This window comes from Telmatherina bonti, assembly GCF_933228915.1.
Source record: "Telmatherina bonti genome assembly, chromosome: 2".
Classification (NCBI taxonomy): Eukaryota; Metazoa; Chordata; class Actinopteri; order Atheriniformes; family Telmatherinidae; genus Telmatherina; species Telmatherina bonti.
Window position 1 is genome coordinate 9,455,662 of NC_136620.1, and position 16,379 is coordinate 9,472,040.

Here is a 16,379-nt window from a genome sequence, read left to right on the forward strand (position 1 = left end):
TCCTGGACTAACAGCGTTCAGCAGCTGTCTGAGTGTTAGCATCTTGAAGTTATACGATCTTAAGTGTTTGTTTAACACCCTTAGATCAAGAATAGGACAGAGTCCTCCGTCTTTCTTCGGCAGGTTTGTAGGTTTGCGAGTACTCGTATGGAGTTTGGGTCTCGCGTCACATCTAGGGATGACGTTTCTCAGTGCTTCAGTTTGCTTTTTCCTTAGTTCAAACTTAACCTGTATAGCATTGAGGGATTGCCCAAACAGACCCCCTGCAGACACCGGCTCATCCAAATAAGCAACCCTGTCTCTTTCCGGAACGTCAGAGAGTGTCAACCACAGATGTCTGTGTGCCACCACGGTGGAACCCATTCCCCTACCTAGGGAAAGAGCTGCACCGCGGGAAACACGGAGGATGTAATCCGTGGCGATCTTGACCTCATTCAAAGTAGATGTCAGTGGATTTTTAGGAGGGACATTTGCACCAAACTCCACCAGACACATGGCCTGATAGGTCTGGAGCATTGTTACAGTGCTAAGTGCATGTGCTGTCGCCGCCTGCGACCGGTAGATTTTATCCAGCTGCAAAGCGGAGAATCTACAGAACTTGCAGGCTTCAGGCTGCATCAACGCTCTCCTGGCGTGCACAGTCCCGAGACAGATGGGGCACGCTTCAGGCTGGTCTTTTTTGTGAAGCGAAAAGCTGCACCCCTGAGGACAGGGGCGAACAGAAGACTTTTGCTTCGCTTGCTTTGACTTGGTACTCATAATGAGAAACCGAGCTTGTTAGCAGAATGAACCCGAAACAGCGCTCCGCGGACAGGCACGCTAACCAGCAGGCAGCAGTGACTAATACCAACAAGAGCAGTTTAGCTAGTTTCAGGTTGGCTGTAGCCTTCTGGAAGCAAAGCTAACTAGCGGTAGCTGGTTAGCCAGAGGTGTTCTTAGTGAGGTGAAGAGCGTAAGAACTGAGGAATGATGGTAATGACTGTGGTATATAAGTGTGGAAGAGGCCCCACCCACATCATCACACGTCATTTGCCTAAAGGCGTGATTAGAGGTGTCTTCAGCTAGGACACGCGAGGGCGTGATATTCCATACTATATGTGTTGTACTGAGTGGATCGACTGAAAGGGAACCAAAATAACATGACCCTACATACAAACAGTGACAACTGTCTTCTTTTAAAATGGGTTTTAAGCTTTAAGTTCTAAACTTTCAGAGCGAAGGGTTCAGTCAGGAAGGAGCAGATCAGTGTGTTGTGTTTTAGGTTTGTTCAACAACCATGGCAACCCTGACAGACTTTGAGTGTCTAGCATTATGTGAAAATTGAAAAAAAGTTCTTAGAAATCCTACAAAATTTAAATCTAATTGCTTTTTTTGTGATTGACCTTTTTCTTTTTGTTAGTGCATTGTGGATGAACTCCAGTCTAAGTTCAATGACTATGAACAGAACAGCGTCCAGGTGGAGCATGTCCTGCAGCACTGGGACCGGGTCCAGGGAGTCCTGCTCGTTCCTTTTCCCAGTGAAGAAACCTTGCCCGGGTCTGATGATGCCTCGACAGAGAAACAGGTGACTTAGCAATTCAAAACTGCTTAGAAAATATGAGAAACTAAGTTGAACCTCTTTATCCTCAACTGAATAAACCTTAGAAATGAAGGAAAATCTCTGGTAAATCATAGGTGACTGCACCTAAGCTGATATGAAACAGATTGGAAATATTTATTTTGGTATTATTTCGGGTCAAACAGTGTAATTTCATCTCAGGTTTTAGTGTAACTTGCATTCATTTGTAAATTTTAAGTGTTTTTATCAATTAGTAGGACCACAACAGAAGCCATTTATTCATCAGTCATCCTCTCATGCACACAGTCCCCAGCTGGAAAGAAGAATAAGAAAGGCAATAGCAAGACCCTTTCTCCATTGCCCAGTGAGACTGTCGAAACTGTCCACAAGGCAGGAGACAAGGTGTCTCCAACAGATGTCATCCCCCACATTGTCTTGAATCTAACAGAGAAAGAAAGTTGGAGTCCCACAGTGCTGCTTGGCAACAACGCTTTGCCTCCACTAGATGAGGTATGGCTTACATTTGCCAAATATTTAAACTGAGTAATCTCTTTTTGTTGTTGTTTCTTGTTACTATAAGATAGTTTACTAATAAATGTCATTCTCTGTTTTGTTGTTCTGTAGGTGTTGGATGACTTGGGGTTGGGCCCTGGTGGCCCACCAATTCCTTCTCCCATCACCTTCTCTGTTGTTTCTTTTCCCGCGCCTCGAGTGCAAGCTGACGTTCAGCAGACTTGTTTCACCTTTCTTGTTCCTTCAGGTTTGGATAAGGATAGTGAAAATAAAAGTTTAGAGGAAGACATGCAAGAATCATATCCAAAGGTAATGGTACTTTTCTCACCAACATGTTCACTTTTTCAAAATAAAGTTTCAAAGATAATTATCTTCCTTGATGATATGGAACATATAACTAAACGATCCTTTTCACTATGATTACACAAGTTTATATCATAACAGTGAAGATATGAACAACTGCAACTGAGTGCAAGGGATAAACAAAATCCTTTTTATTTATTTTTTCTTTTGCGTATAAAGAAGGAATCAGTAGCGGCCTCTAAAAGTTATGGCAAAGGAAGGAGTAAAGAGAGTTCGGTGTCAAAAGACAAGGACAAAAAAGCTAAAGAGAGTCTCAAAAGTGGCAAAGAGGCTCATAAAAGCAAGATAAGAACACCCAGCAAGACAGAAATAAAGACCACAAATGAGTCCCACTCCCCTTTCAACGCTTCCTCCACCTCTAATGTCACCGACCAAGACCACCATGAAGGGAACTTAGAAACGAAACGCAGCCAGAGGCAAGCACCGCTCACATGCACTCACGTTACAAACACACTTCTTGATTGTCTTCGTTTCATTGCTTAACTTACAATTTTTCTTCTGCTTTTAATTGTCAATAGCCTGGCCACATTTCGCTGGGTTGTACCGGCCAACGGTGAGATGGTTCTGAAAATCTGGTTCTACTCAGAGTCACCTGGGATTTTTGAACAAGTTTTCAACTTTGAGCTGGCCGGAACCAGGAAACTCTTCCAGCTCACCTGCAGAGGGATTTGCACCTATCCTTCCATCTGCAAAAACTACATGTCAGTCTGCATGGGTTCACAAAGTCATGTCAGAATATAACTTCTGAGAAAAGAAAATTTGAGAAAAAAATGTTTTATGGGTTAAAGAAACCCACTTTATATATAAATATTTAATGTCAATCTGCTAAGCACTGTCCAGGGTGTACCCTACCTATATTTTGCTAATTGCTGCTGTTCAGTATAGAACATGAATGAATGAATGAATTTAGTTAGTGATGCCTCCAGGCTATGTTGATGTGTTCACTGTGTGTTGGAGGATTAGGTTACCTATCAATCATCCATCCATCTATTTTCTATGCCTTCTTATTCTAATGGTGGGCCATGGGGCCTGGAGCCTTTGACAGGAGTTACAAGGCAAGAGACAGGGTACACCCTGGACAGGTCACCCCATCACAGGGCTGACACAGCAAAACAAACAGCCACTAATATTTACTAACCAGCAGCCAGAAGGGGAAACATTTAGGAATACTTTGGCTACATTCATAGATAAGCTTTTCCCCCAATGGAACAAGTATTTTCAGAAAGCAAGATCATCAGTCTGTTAACAAAAAGGGAAATGTACACAGCTCCACACTTTATTACCATCCCTGTCCCATGCATGTTTCCACAGGACTATTTTTGCTCACAGTAAGAAGGTGACTAAAATGAAGGAAGGAGCCCAGAAAGCCTATGTGATCAGACAGGAATACTTTGAGTTTGGACCTTTACTCTGCAGCAAGACCAGAGACAGGTGAGTGGTGATGAGTGGAGGTGATGGTTTTACTGTCACTTCCAGGTTTCTATGTTTCCTGCTGGGAGTGTTGATATGTTTAGAAGATCAATGACAGACCGACTGATCAACAGACGGATCAATTGATTGAGTGACGTTTGTGTTTAGGTACAAGGAAAGTAGGTATCCAGAGAACTCAGAGAAGTTGCTGATTCATAACAACTCAGGTCTGGAGGCAGAGGTCCAGTTCAGTTTTCAGCATGACACCAAGGCCACTACATATCTGCTGGACCCCCCAAGCATGACCCTTAGTCCTGACCAGAAACAGGTGACATGGTCCAAACATTATCTTGCCTCGTAAAAAGATATATTTGTATTAATACCTGTGAATATTTTCCCACCCTCCCAGGAGCTGACGTTGTGGGCCTACCCAACCAAACAGGAACAAATGAAAGACTGTGTTATTTGCCACATCAAGGACAATCCTGAGCCTGTGATTATTAACGTGTCTTGCTGGGGTGTCCGGCCTGAGATAGAGCTGGAAAGCAGGCATTTGAATTTTGGCAAGGTTCTGCTGCACAGGTATAAAAAACAACAAACAAAACACACAAATAAAAGAACAAACGAAAAAATCATAAACATTAAGTCTGTCCAGTATTACGTAGGGTTTTAATTATGACAGTCAGTGTGGCCACAGACAAAGGACACTTGAGGGAGTCTGGGAGTGTCTTTGGGTTTAGTCATAAAGCTTGTCTTACTGTTACTCTGCCTTTGTTTGAAATGACTCATGAGGGTCCTGGTAGTTTCAGTAGCAACAAAAGGGGGTTAAATTAAGTATTAACACTTTCTATCATATACTATCTTGATGTTTAAAGGGATATTGTGTAAGAATTACTCCCATTTAACAGTGAAATCTTGTGTCACATTCAGATAAATAATGCATTAAGGTGCCTCACCCCTTCAAACACCTGTTGCAGCAGCAGTCGATGTGGATCAAAAACTTCAACAACACTTCAACAAGCCATCTCCATGCCGTGTATTTGTTCTGCTCAGACACTGAACCTGGTTAATTCACTGTACTGGTGGAATCACCTGGTTTAGTGCATGAGCAGAGCAAATTCATGGTACGAAGATGATTTGCTGAAAACATAGTCCCAGCCTCTGCTATCCAATCAGTACACATATAACAGCACATACAGTGAAATCCTGTTTTCCTCCTGCAGAGCTGTTTGTTCATGTGGTTTCAGTAACTTTCACAGTCATGCTAACGCCGCACTGAAAACCAGTAGGAAGGCTTTATAAGCTGCATTTACTACGACTTTGACAGCTACTGAAACCACGTAAACATCCACTTCTGTATCAACGACGGTGGTGTATAGTAGCAGGATCCACTTTATGCTGCCATGGTAACAAACACCACTGTCTAATAAAACCCAACAAAAACAGTTGGCCGTAGTCGCTGTAGCTACTGTAGCTGTAGCTCAAATCCACAAATTCAGAGTCCCTATTAAAATAGTTTTCCTTCTTGAACTCCTTCCGCCTGGGGAAGGCGTACCCGATGGTCATTCTCCTTTCTGGATGATCCAGTCACGCTGCTTTTTAAGTGTCCTTTTTTGTTTTTTTGGCAATAGTGAAAACAGCTCCTGCACTGCTGCTGCACATGTATGCTCCTACATTTTTATAAATGCTAATTGAACAATTTTTCCACCTTGCCAGGGTTGTAAACCTTTCACACTGGTATTTTCTGCCTACATCTCGAGCCAGCTCACAGTGAAAATGCCTTCTTATTTTTTATCGTTGGTGCTATTTGTCCCTTACTGGTGGCTGTCTCAAGATGGAATACTTGAGATACTTGGAATAATTGTTTTTACATCCACTGTATGTTAAAAACAAATCTGAAATTCTTCACTGATGAGAGTGTGTCAGATTATTAGTGGAAGTCACAATACACCAGTGATAACACATGTATAAATGCAGACATTGGTTCTGATCAGTAAGCAATAGAAAGTTTTACAGCGTTCTTAAGTTGGTTTTGGTTCCTTCTGACTCCTGCCAGTGATAGAGATGTCCATCTGTTTGCCAATGGCTTCCTGAGATATTTGCTTGTGTCAGACCTATATTAGAACATTTGTAAGACAGTTTCACCTTTTTAGTTTTTATTTTACACAGTTCCTTTTCTAATTCCAAGATGAATCAAGCTGCTCTCCTCTGGTTTTCTCTGAGACTAATGTCGTTTTCTTTTTGAACGTGATGACTTTTACATTTTCTCCTGTTTTCCAGGTAAATTAACTCTGACTCAGTAAGACATATCCCGAGTCAGTCCTCAAGGGCCGTTGTCCTGCAGGTTTTCAGTGTATTCCTGCTTCCACACACTCGACTCAAATTAAATGATCTAACAGCCTATAAATTTCAGCAGAAGGACTTATGAATTAGAGTCAGGTGTGTTTGAAGAGTGATACATAGAAAACCTGCAGGACTGTGGCCCTCCAGGACCAGAGCTGGACACCTCTGTTCTAGGCCTTGAAGATGCTGTGACTGTTTAAGGACAGTATCTATCAAAAGTATCTATCTGTTTTATGCAGTGTGATTGACAAGGGGGCCTTGTCCCTGGCTCCGCATACTGCCGTCACTTGACCCCACACCCCACACACACTAATGGACCTACCTAGATTATTGAGGGGGACCGAGCCAAGGTTAGAGCTGTGCTTATGACCCAGAGGAATGCCGCATTACATCACCGTCACAGGACTCTAGGAGACGCCACCCTTGGGACATATTATTCTGTTTATTTCCATTATACATGGATTATACATTGTGAGGTGGACATTGGTCCAACGTATGTGCTCTGGGGTAATGTCTCGGTATAAATGTTTGTTGTGTAGACAAAGGACTGGTAACAAAATTCTTTATTGAAGTTAACTGGGAAGCTTCCAGTAGTAGGGAGGAGCTACAGGGTTATAAGCAGCTCATTCAGAGCTAAGATTTGTGGAGTTAGGAGTGAGCGTAGCAGATGACGAAGTGTGTTTTTGGAGCTAGAGATCATGGGGAGATCAGTGTAAATATTGTACATACTGTACATACTGTCTCACTGTATATATTACTGCACTTTAGTGGATTTTCTGGGAGGTTAATAAAGCACCTCAAACCAAGTCCCGACTGCGCCATATTTTTGGGGGAATAAACCACAAACCCTGCCACGATGATCAATTTCAATATAGTTTCTTGTGTAAGCTGAATCATTTATCCAGTTGTTCTTTTTTCTTCATTCAGTCTTTCTTCTTTGATCCTTCTCCTTAGGAGGGACAGTCGTAGCGTGACTATGCATAATAAGACCGCTTTGCCAGTATCCTGGAGACTACGGGGTGTGGAGGAACTGGGTGATGAGTTTGTGGTGCCAAAAGATCAGGGCATCATTCCACCATACTCCTCATTTCTTTTCAGCATGATCTTCAGGCCGATTAAACCACTACATGTAAAGAAGATCCTACGTCTTGAGGTAAAATACAACAATATAGGGGCTTACTCTAAAATCAATCATTAGCATAAAATACTGTGAAAGATGTATCTATGTTTCATGTTTTGGAAGCACAGGATAAATTCTTCCATACAGATACACAGTGTCTTTTTACTTCAGGTTTCTGATGTGGGGAAGATTCTTGGAATTTTGCAAACTGAGAATATACAGGTTGTTGCAGAAGCCTATGATATAGATCTGGAAATCACACCAGGTACAAACTGTTTCCTCTAAATGCTTTCATGCTCCTGCTGGAACTGTGTGCTGATGGATTATCTGCAGAAACACTGCTATCTGTTTGTAAACTGGAGTTCTATATCTAATAAGAATGGGAGGGTAGTGAGGATGACGTCAACATAAGCTAAACTAAAGAAAAAAAACGTTGAAATCCAAAGAAGTAAACTAAGTCTAGCTTTTTTTCTACATAATAAACAATAATTTATTGGCTTGAATAACATAGGATCTTAAAAAAACATTGCTTTGTGGCTAAATCTGGATGTTTCATTTTTAACAGTAATAAGTCAATTATTTAAGTTTTGCTCTGGGATTAATGAATTAGTTTCTTAATTTAATTTAATTTCATTTAACACTCTGGGGATGCCGGCATCGTCGGCGATGCCAGGGACCATGTTGTGTTTAATCCAGCATAGCTTTCAAACCATAAAAGATAGAAACGTACTTTTTTCCCCTCTTAATCGGGAGACTCCGGGCTTTCAGACGGTAGTTCCGGCATCACTGTAGCCCATTCATAGGTGATACAGTGTTGTGTCAGAATAGGTGTTCCAATCAGAGCCTTTGTCTTTGGCGCATGACACATGTTTGTCCAATCAGAGCCGACGATGCCTCAGGAAACGCCTCCAAACAGTGTCAATCACTCAGCATCGTGTCATTAGCAGTCGGATAGCTGCCTTCTGTATTTACAAGGCCGATAAATTATGAAAACAACAGCTTTTACGCACGCATACCATGCATAATTGCTCAAACAAACATTTGCATTACTCAAGTAGTTTATTTCAACATAAACGACACGGCGGCATCGTAACAGATGTATAACTTGGTAACAGATACAGTGTGTGCAGCAGAAAGCTGCGGTGCTTCAGTCCCCTTCAGTACCTTTAGTCATGCTTCGAAATTATAATACTTTATAATTATAATTAGCAAATGAGTCTATTTTACATAGCAGTTTATGATATTTTAATTCAAAATAAAGAAAAAAAACAAGGTACAAGGACATTATGGGGCATTGAAAGGTGTTGTTTATTAGCATTTAAACTAAAAATGAAAAAGTCAGGCGAGGTTTATTTCTCTAAAATACCGCTGGTCCCCAGAGGGTTAACTTTTCAGAATTAATATTTGATGTATTTAAGGATCTTTTTTATTTTAAAGGACTGGGATCCAGGAATTGCTATAGTACACCTACAAAATATGATTTCATTTGTTCATGGTCACATGAGCAGCTGTTATTTTTATTTACTTAAAATTATCCTCAGGCCCGTGATTTTATTTTTACACAAGGACTAAAATCAATTCTGAACGACTAGAAAGATGGGCTGGAGTATATATCAGTGACTGTTTGCTGCTGGCAACCTTATCACCAGATGGACCTTTAACTCATCATCTATTGATCTATTGACTTCATATCATAATAATGGGCAAAAACACTCCGGTTTCTGTGGCAGATGGCAGTCTGAACTTTGGAACCATTAAAGTGTTTGAAGAAGCCAAACTGTCTCTCAAACTGAAAAACAAAGGAAAATATGATTTGGCCTTCAAGTGAGTTTACTTTTACTAACTTGTTGTAAATACGATTTTTACAGATGGACTGTCGTTCACTTGTTTCTGTTCTTTTTTTTAAGGTTTTCATTTAAACAGACTGAGCCCGCTCTGCCAAACCTGGATTCCATTTTCATAGTGTCACCGAAGAGTGGATCTCTCTCACCCCATGAGAAGCCCACCGTAGTGTTGATCATCTGCAGACCTGACAGGGAGGTCACAATCAAAGAGCAGCCCATCCTTCCTTGCCAGGTTTGAGCCACACAATGATCCGACAGGGGTTTCTAAACTTGTTAGCTTTTTCTTTTGTACTGTAAGTTCAGATCTTACTTCAACTCCCTTTCTGGGTTAAGAAAAACAGCCTTCATTTGCACTTTTAAGAATAAATATCTGTGTTGCATTCCACCCTAGAATTTATTATCACAGTCTATTACACCATAGGAATGCACCTAGCAGTCACAGTGTAGCTATAACAATCCTCCATTGGTATTTTTTCATTTGTGGAATATTTCCTTTGTGTGTCACAATACAGTGTGTATAAGGGTTAGTGAATATGCATGAAATATTAGTAAATCACAAAGACAACAGACTTATTTGTGAGGCATATAAAAGATCCAGGATATATCAGGGGATATATGTCTGTAAAGAATCATCTCAATAATTCCCGTGTTAATAAGTGGACAAGTAAAGAAAATTCAATAAGCCTGGAACAGAAACTCAGTGCACTGAAAGTAAATACCCCTGCAATCACTTACACACAAGCTAGAAAATGTGTTTTCCAACCAAGTAGTAACCCAGACGTCTCTCTCCCAATCAATGTTCTTCAGCTTTTCTTTGGGGATCATTCTCTAGTCTGGAGGGATATACAATGCTTATAGAATGTGCTGGGTGTCCCCCTGGGTCTCCTGAGTTGGATATGCTAATAAAACTTCCATAGGGAGGCCAGGAGACCAGGACCTTCTAGAGCAAAAACCAGTGGCAGGCCTAGCTAAACCAACATGAATTGCAAACAAGTTCCATTATGTGTCAATGGTTATATTGGGAACTAATAGCCTGAAAAAATTACTCTGGTACTTATACTGCCACAGCAGGCCATACAGAATACCTCGAGGGGTCATAAGCCTTCTCCAGGTCGACATAACATATGTAGAATAGATGTTTTAGTTTCGATAAGACCCTCTGCAGGGGCAACAATATGGTGCACTGTTCCACAAACTGGACAAAAATCCCAATGCTCCTCATGAATATGAGGTTTAGATGGTTTTCTCATTAATTTCATGAAACTTGTAACCTGTAAATACCCACAAGCCTTTCAGCATTTTGGCCCCACATGGAACCCAAAGGTCCTGAAAATAGCTCAGTAAATTCACACAATGATGGAAAAGATGCAGAAAAACTGCATACCAGCCAAGTGGAAGAAAGAAATCCAAGAGTTTTTAAGAGCGCCACTAAGTAGAACATTAGTGTTCATCTTAAAATGTGCCTCAAACAGAGCTCTATGTGGAATATATAAACAGTATGCTCCTGACATGGCACTGGGATTATCAGTGGACATAAAGGTTGCTGTCATTTTTCAGAGTGTAAAGGACATAACAACATCAACCTACTGTAATGATGTGTTTCATAGAAGCTTGATTATTCTACCACAGACTGTTTTAGATAAGACATGAATGTGGACCAGACCACCACAGTGAGTAAATATTTATACAACACAGAGGAGCAAATGCTTTAACACGAGCTGCGTAAGATCTGAGGATGCCATTATAAGTATAGATGACACCAGTAATGAAACACAAGTACAGTAGGAAGAAAGGAAGAACAATTTATGAAATTTCCAGGAAGAGTCAGGAGGGCAGAGACACGGAACGACTCAAACCCAGTGGCCGACTTGCCAGGTAGTTTTGTTCCCTCTGGACCAACAGGACTGTCTGCGATTAGACAGAACTGGAGAGTGATCAGAAGTTCAGGAGGTGACAACAAAATAGTAAAATGTTGTTATAAACAAGTAAAGACTCACTGTGATTAGTTGTCCATCCAGAATGTGCTCCAGAACAATCCAGACTCTGAACAAGGCTGAGACAGAAGGGAAGTTTAAGGAACAGGCAGGATCAGAACCAGGGAATCAGAGAGTAGTCCTTCATTCCCTGCTGAAACAAACATTTGATGCGAAACAATGTTCTGTGATCTGAATCAGGACTCAGATGTCACGTTTCCATTTCACGTTCCATTACATCACCAATCCTTCCAAAATGCCACGGTTGTTCCACTCCTGCTTTACTTAAAAACCACTGAAACACAACTGGATGTCAAAACAAACCAACACACATAAAAGCTTTACAATTTATTTAGACTGATATTTTGAAATAAATTTTTTTAGCCACCAGATGTCACTGTGCTGATGTGTTCCGAATATTTCAAAAGATCAATTCTTTTATCCGGAACAATCATTACAAACTATTTGATCTCCCAAACTCTCCATTTCTGCCATCACTATAGAACCTGGCTGAGATGTTCAGGTTCAAACAGGCTAATTCACCAGACAAACTCTGACAATGAACAGGTTAAAGATTCCTTTGACTTTTCCTCTCAATGTTCACATTGATCACCTCTAGCATCAACGACAAAATTATTTTTATTGTTCTAATAGCATTTGGATGCTTTGGTGCTCAGCTTTTTTACAGTGTGATGTGCTAATCTGAAGCTTCAAGTGTCAACACATAGAGAACAGATCCCTGAAAGGCAAGCATGGAAGACCTGAAGTGTATCAGTTCATCTTTCTGATGGCCAAAGACAAATTCAGCATGTTGACGTTCTTTGCTTAAAATATATCATAGTAAAATGTTTGAGCTTTTACTTCTCAGAATTATGTTTTGTGATTTAAGCTGTAGTTATAAACTTGTTTAATAGAAAACCTTTTAAAAAATCCACCTTGGGCCTGAAACATCAGCCACATGTGATGAGGGCAATTTTACTTCTGCAGTCACTACAGAACCTGGCTGAGATGCAAGGCGGCGGTCAGGAACAGGCAGGGTCAATACCAGGCAATCAGTCCAGAAATAAACGTTGAAAAATCAGGCATGCAAGCAAAGACTGTATGGTGGAGAAGATGATGTGGATAACAGGCATTGCCAGCAGGTGTAAGCACTTGCACTGATGAGAGGGAGTGGAGAAGACAGAAAAGAGAAGGAGCATGAAAAAACTAAATAAAAGTATGAGCAGGGGAGTAAGAAACTGAGTGGAGAAACTCAGCAGAGAATGTGACAAACACTTGCATAAATAAATAACTGAATACGGACTGGGGGTTATTGGTTGCAAGTGATTTATACGACAGGTTTGTTTTAAAAAATACAAAAACAGGGCAAAATGAATAAAACCAATAAGCCTGCACCCAAAGACTGCGACATACTGGCAGACATGATGAATCCTCGTCCTCAGACGCTTGGAAAAGCAGTTTTCTTTCCACACCACCAAAAGTTTCCCAGGAAGAAAGTAGTTCTCGTGTTGCTATGGTAAACTAAATGTGTGGAAATACAGTCATGACTTTGGAACATGTTTAACAATTTCTTTACCATTCATTTGAGAAGTGGAAAATATTAAATAATTCCTTTGGTTATAACCTGCATGTTTTAGATGAGACTAACATGAGAACTTTCTACAGGTGATCGAACCGAGCATTGGGAAAGAAGGAGAAACCATAGCCACTTTAAACATCAAAGTTTCCATCCAGTCTCTCTTCTCCAGGTTACTCTTATCTTTGATATTATATTTTTTTATACAGAAGCATGGATGCTTTTCTTATCCAATAGTGATAAATGTATACGTGGTACTATTTAGATACAAGATCACACCTGCTTGTGACATCAACTTTGGTCCATTGGTCTGTGGCTGCAAGAAAAGCCAGAGCTTCACCATCGAAAACACAGGACACTTTGAACTCTGTTTCGACATCAGTTGCATGAACATGGATCCTGCACTCCCAGCGAGGCTAGGGTAGGAGAGCAAAGCACACTCATAAATATCATGGTTGCTTGTAGCAGGCAACTTAAATGGAGAGGATGAAGATGTAAACTCCATAAAAATGTATTGAACAGAGCAGATGTTCAAACAGGCTAATTCACCAGACAAACTCTGACAATGAACAGGTTAAAGATTCCTTTGACTTTTCCTCTCAATGTTCACATTGATCACCTCTAGCATCAACGACAAAATTATTTTTATTGTTCTAATAGCATTTGGATGCTTTGGTGCTCAGCTTTTTTTACAGTGTGATGTGCTAATCTGAAGCTTCAAGTGTCAACACATAGAGAACAGATCCCTGAAAGGCAAGCATGGAAGACCTGAAGTGTATCAGTTCATCTTTCTGATGGCCACAGATGAATTCAGCATGTTGACATTCTTTGCTTAAATTATATCATAGTAAAATGTTTGAGCTTTTACTTCTCAGAATTATGTTTCTGATTTAATCTGTAGTTATAAACTTGTTTAATAGAAAACCTTTAACAAAATTCACTTTGGCCTGAAACATCAGCCACATGTGATGAGGGCAATTTTTCCTCCCTGAACACATTAAAATATCCCTGTAGCTGCCTCAAAATGATGTCAGGTGTCCATTCATAAATCATAAAATAAAGTTATTGGCAAGTGATTGAATTGAATTGCAATTCTTTTGTCCTTGCATTCTGGTCTCAGGGGTCCAGGTAAGATGGCACCCAAGGAGACCTCTTCCTCAAAGCCTGCTTGTAATAGTCTCAAAGCCAGACGAGAAACCTTGCAGAAGGACTCCAGTATTCAGCAGGTGAGTGACTGCTGGTGGACCAGACACTGATTACAGTCTCTACATTTACACAACTTATATGTGTTTAAGTGAAATGGCTTTTTTCTTGTTAATGAGCAGAATCACTCCTGCATGAACTGGCTTTTTTATTGATACTTTGAAGAATAATTTCACTCTAATTACAAAATTGAATTTGTTACGTCACCTAATGTATGTAGTACACACTCTACCTTATCAATGTCTGCTTTGTAATTCAAAATGTTCAAACTAGTAATACCCACTGTGAACAGTGCTGGATCACTTTCTCTCTGCTTTTGTTGCTATTTTTTTTATTTGTCAGAAAATAATGCAACTCGGTTTCAATGATAAGACTGTAATTATGCTTTAACACAAATTCCTTTTAACCCTTTAAGGCCCAACCCATTAAGAATGTTAAGAAAAGACACATGTTTTACACGAGGTCTTTTTTTGGCCCTTTGAGAAAATGTAACAAAAAAAAGTCACAATTTTTGTGGGTGGGTGGGGGGAGGGGGGGTTATATATACCATTTATTACCATGTAATATGTCAAAACTATTATACTGTAATCTTCTGCTTTCAGGTATCAGACTTTGTTCAACAGGATGACCATAGTTTTTACCATACAGTGATGCCAAAGGCATCAAAAAATGCATATATCCAATGTCCTACATTTAGCTTTATATGTTAACAACGCTAATGCTTTTTAAATGCACAAGGAACGAACGCACCATGTGCAAAGTTTCAGAAAGCGTTGCAGAAACAAGACGGTAGTTCTGAAGAAACACAAAATAGGTCTTTCACATAAACAGTATTTTAAAGCTCTGAAAGATGGTTCTTTGGACAAAACTAATATTATTTGTATCTTCTGTTAATGTGAAGTGACTTAGCGCTAGTTTGTTGCATCTCAAACGCACCTGTTGTGCAGCACACAGTTGATTCAGACTTCTCCTTTTCTAAAGAGAGTCTGTGACGGACAGCATCCAGTGGAGACGACTTTTAACAGCTGATCTAGACAAACTAAAACTAGTTTGCATATATATATATATATATATATATATATATATATATATATATATATATATATATATATATATGTATATATATATACATATATATAGTATTGCAGACAATTTAGTCCTGTTTATAGTATTTTTTAAGGTCAGGCAGTCAAAAACGTTATGAGGGAGAGTATGAGTGTGTGTCTATTCATAAAGTTGACATTAGTGGGTAAATGTAGCAAGTAACCAAAGAGCGTTACTCTAAAACCGCAGGTAAAAAACTGCTTAAAGGAGCATTAAAAAACATGATAAATACCCTGTTGTGTTGCATTTAATTACAAATAAAAAGGTGATTATTATGTAATCATTCACTAGTGAAGTCTGATCTGCCACCTTCTCACTGTGGAGGGGTTCACAAGTCCTGAAGATCCTAGAAGCTATGTTGTCAGGAGCTTTATGTCAGGGTCACCCATGGCTAAGAGGTCTCTATTGGAGAGACCATAATAAGAATGGATCAAAGACCTCTTTGATGAGTACAAACACTGGGAAGAAGGTTCCTTTGCCCAGATGGGGGCCACTGGGGCTCCTCTCTGGAGCCAGCTGGCCTCCACAAAGGCAAGTGTCTGGTGGTCGGGCCGTGTCCTTGAGGCCCGGTCGGGCTCATTGGGCAAAGATGGAGCTTCTCGCTGAGTATGAATGGACCAGATGAAAAAGAATATTTTTCATGTTCTTGCAGCCTCTAAAGCAAGAACAAAGTTCTCAGTTCTCGTAGAGTATGTAACAAGCTTTATAGATATTCTTTCCCCAACCCCATCTGCAGAGAGGTTATAATGTTCTTTACAGTTATTCTCATTCCAGGAGATGAGAACTTCTGGAAACACTATTTTAGTCAAGCCATCCTGACCCTCTGTCCTCTACACAGGCTCAAAATGTCATGATGACAAGATTTTCCCATTACTCAGCTGAAAAGGGGTATCAAACCCACAGGACGGATCATAGGGATCAGGTGCACTGGCAGGGACCCTGGTGGTCTGAGCCAGACTGCAGAAGCCAACTTTGGGGACATTGAACACCACCTTTCTGACTGGGAAGGAGCTTGAACTTGTGTGTGAGGTTGAGCAGTTCCAGCTAGATATAGTTGGACTCCCCTCAATGTATGGCTTGGGCTCTGGAACCAGTGTCCCCGAGAAGGGCTGGACCCTCTTCCACACTGAAATTGTTCCTGGTGAGGGACGAGGGGATTCTGGTCCACAATCTGGTGACTAAAGAAGGGGGAAGCATTGCTCCATCAAAACTCTGTACTGTGAGTATGTGGGGCTGCTGACCCTGACTCCGGACCTTGTGGTTCAGTGTAACAAATACCTCCTCAATCCTACAACACGTCTTCCAAAGAGGAAGCAGAGTCTGGTTACTGATGTCTTGATGCTGGGACATCAGGGACAGTGTCTCTAGATTG

At 40.5% G+C, this 16,379-nt stretch overlaps 1 protein-coding gene across 1 annotated transcript in view; it reads left to right on the forward strand.

Annotated features, from left to right (window-relative positions):
* hydin (HYDIN axonemal central pair apparatus protein) overlaps nt 1–16,379 on the forward strand; it is a gene marked incomplete at both ends in the record, with an annotated part of 105,642 nt that overhangs the window by 65,685 nt on the left and 23,578 nt on the right. Inside the window, 15 exons of the mRNA XM_079252078.1 lie at nt 1,400–1,564; nt 1,865–2,068; nt 2,183–2,380; nt 2,594–2,850; nt 2,953–3,135; nt 3,746–3,865; nt 4,013–4,172; nt 4,254–4,426; nt 7,142–7,340; nt 7,479–7,572; nt 9,038–9,131; nt 9,215–9,383; nt 12,790–12,872; nt 12,966–13,121; nt 13,821–13,926. Coding sequence (XP_079108204.1) covers nt 1,400–1,564; nt 1,865–2,068; nt 2,183–2,380; nt 2,594–2,850; nt 2,953–3,135; nt 3,746–3,865; nt 4,013–4,172; nt 4,254–4,426; nt 7,142–7,340; nt 7,479–7,572; nt 9,038–9,131; nt 9,215–9,383; nt 12,790–12,872; nt 12,966–13,121; nt 13,821–13,926 — 2,361 coding nt within the window. The remainder of the gene's footprint in view (nt 1–1,399; nt 1,565–1,864; nt 2,069–2,182; nt 2,381–2,593; nt 2,851–2,952; nt 3,136–3,745; nt 3,866–4,012; nt 4,173–4,253; nt 4,427–7,141; nt 7,341–7,478; nt 7,573–9,037; nt 9,132–9,214; nt 9,384–12,789; nt 12,873–12,965; nt 13,122–13,820; nt 13,927–16,379) is intronic.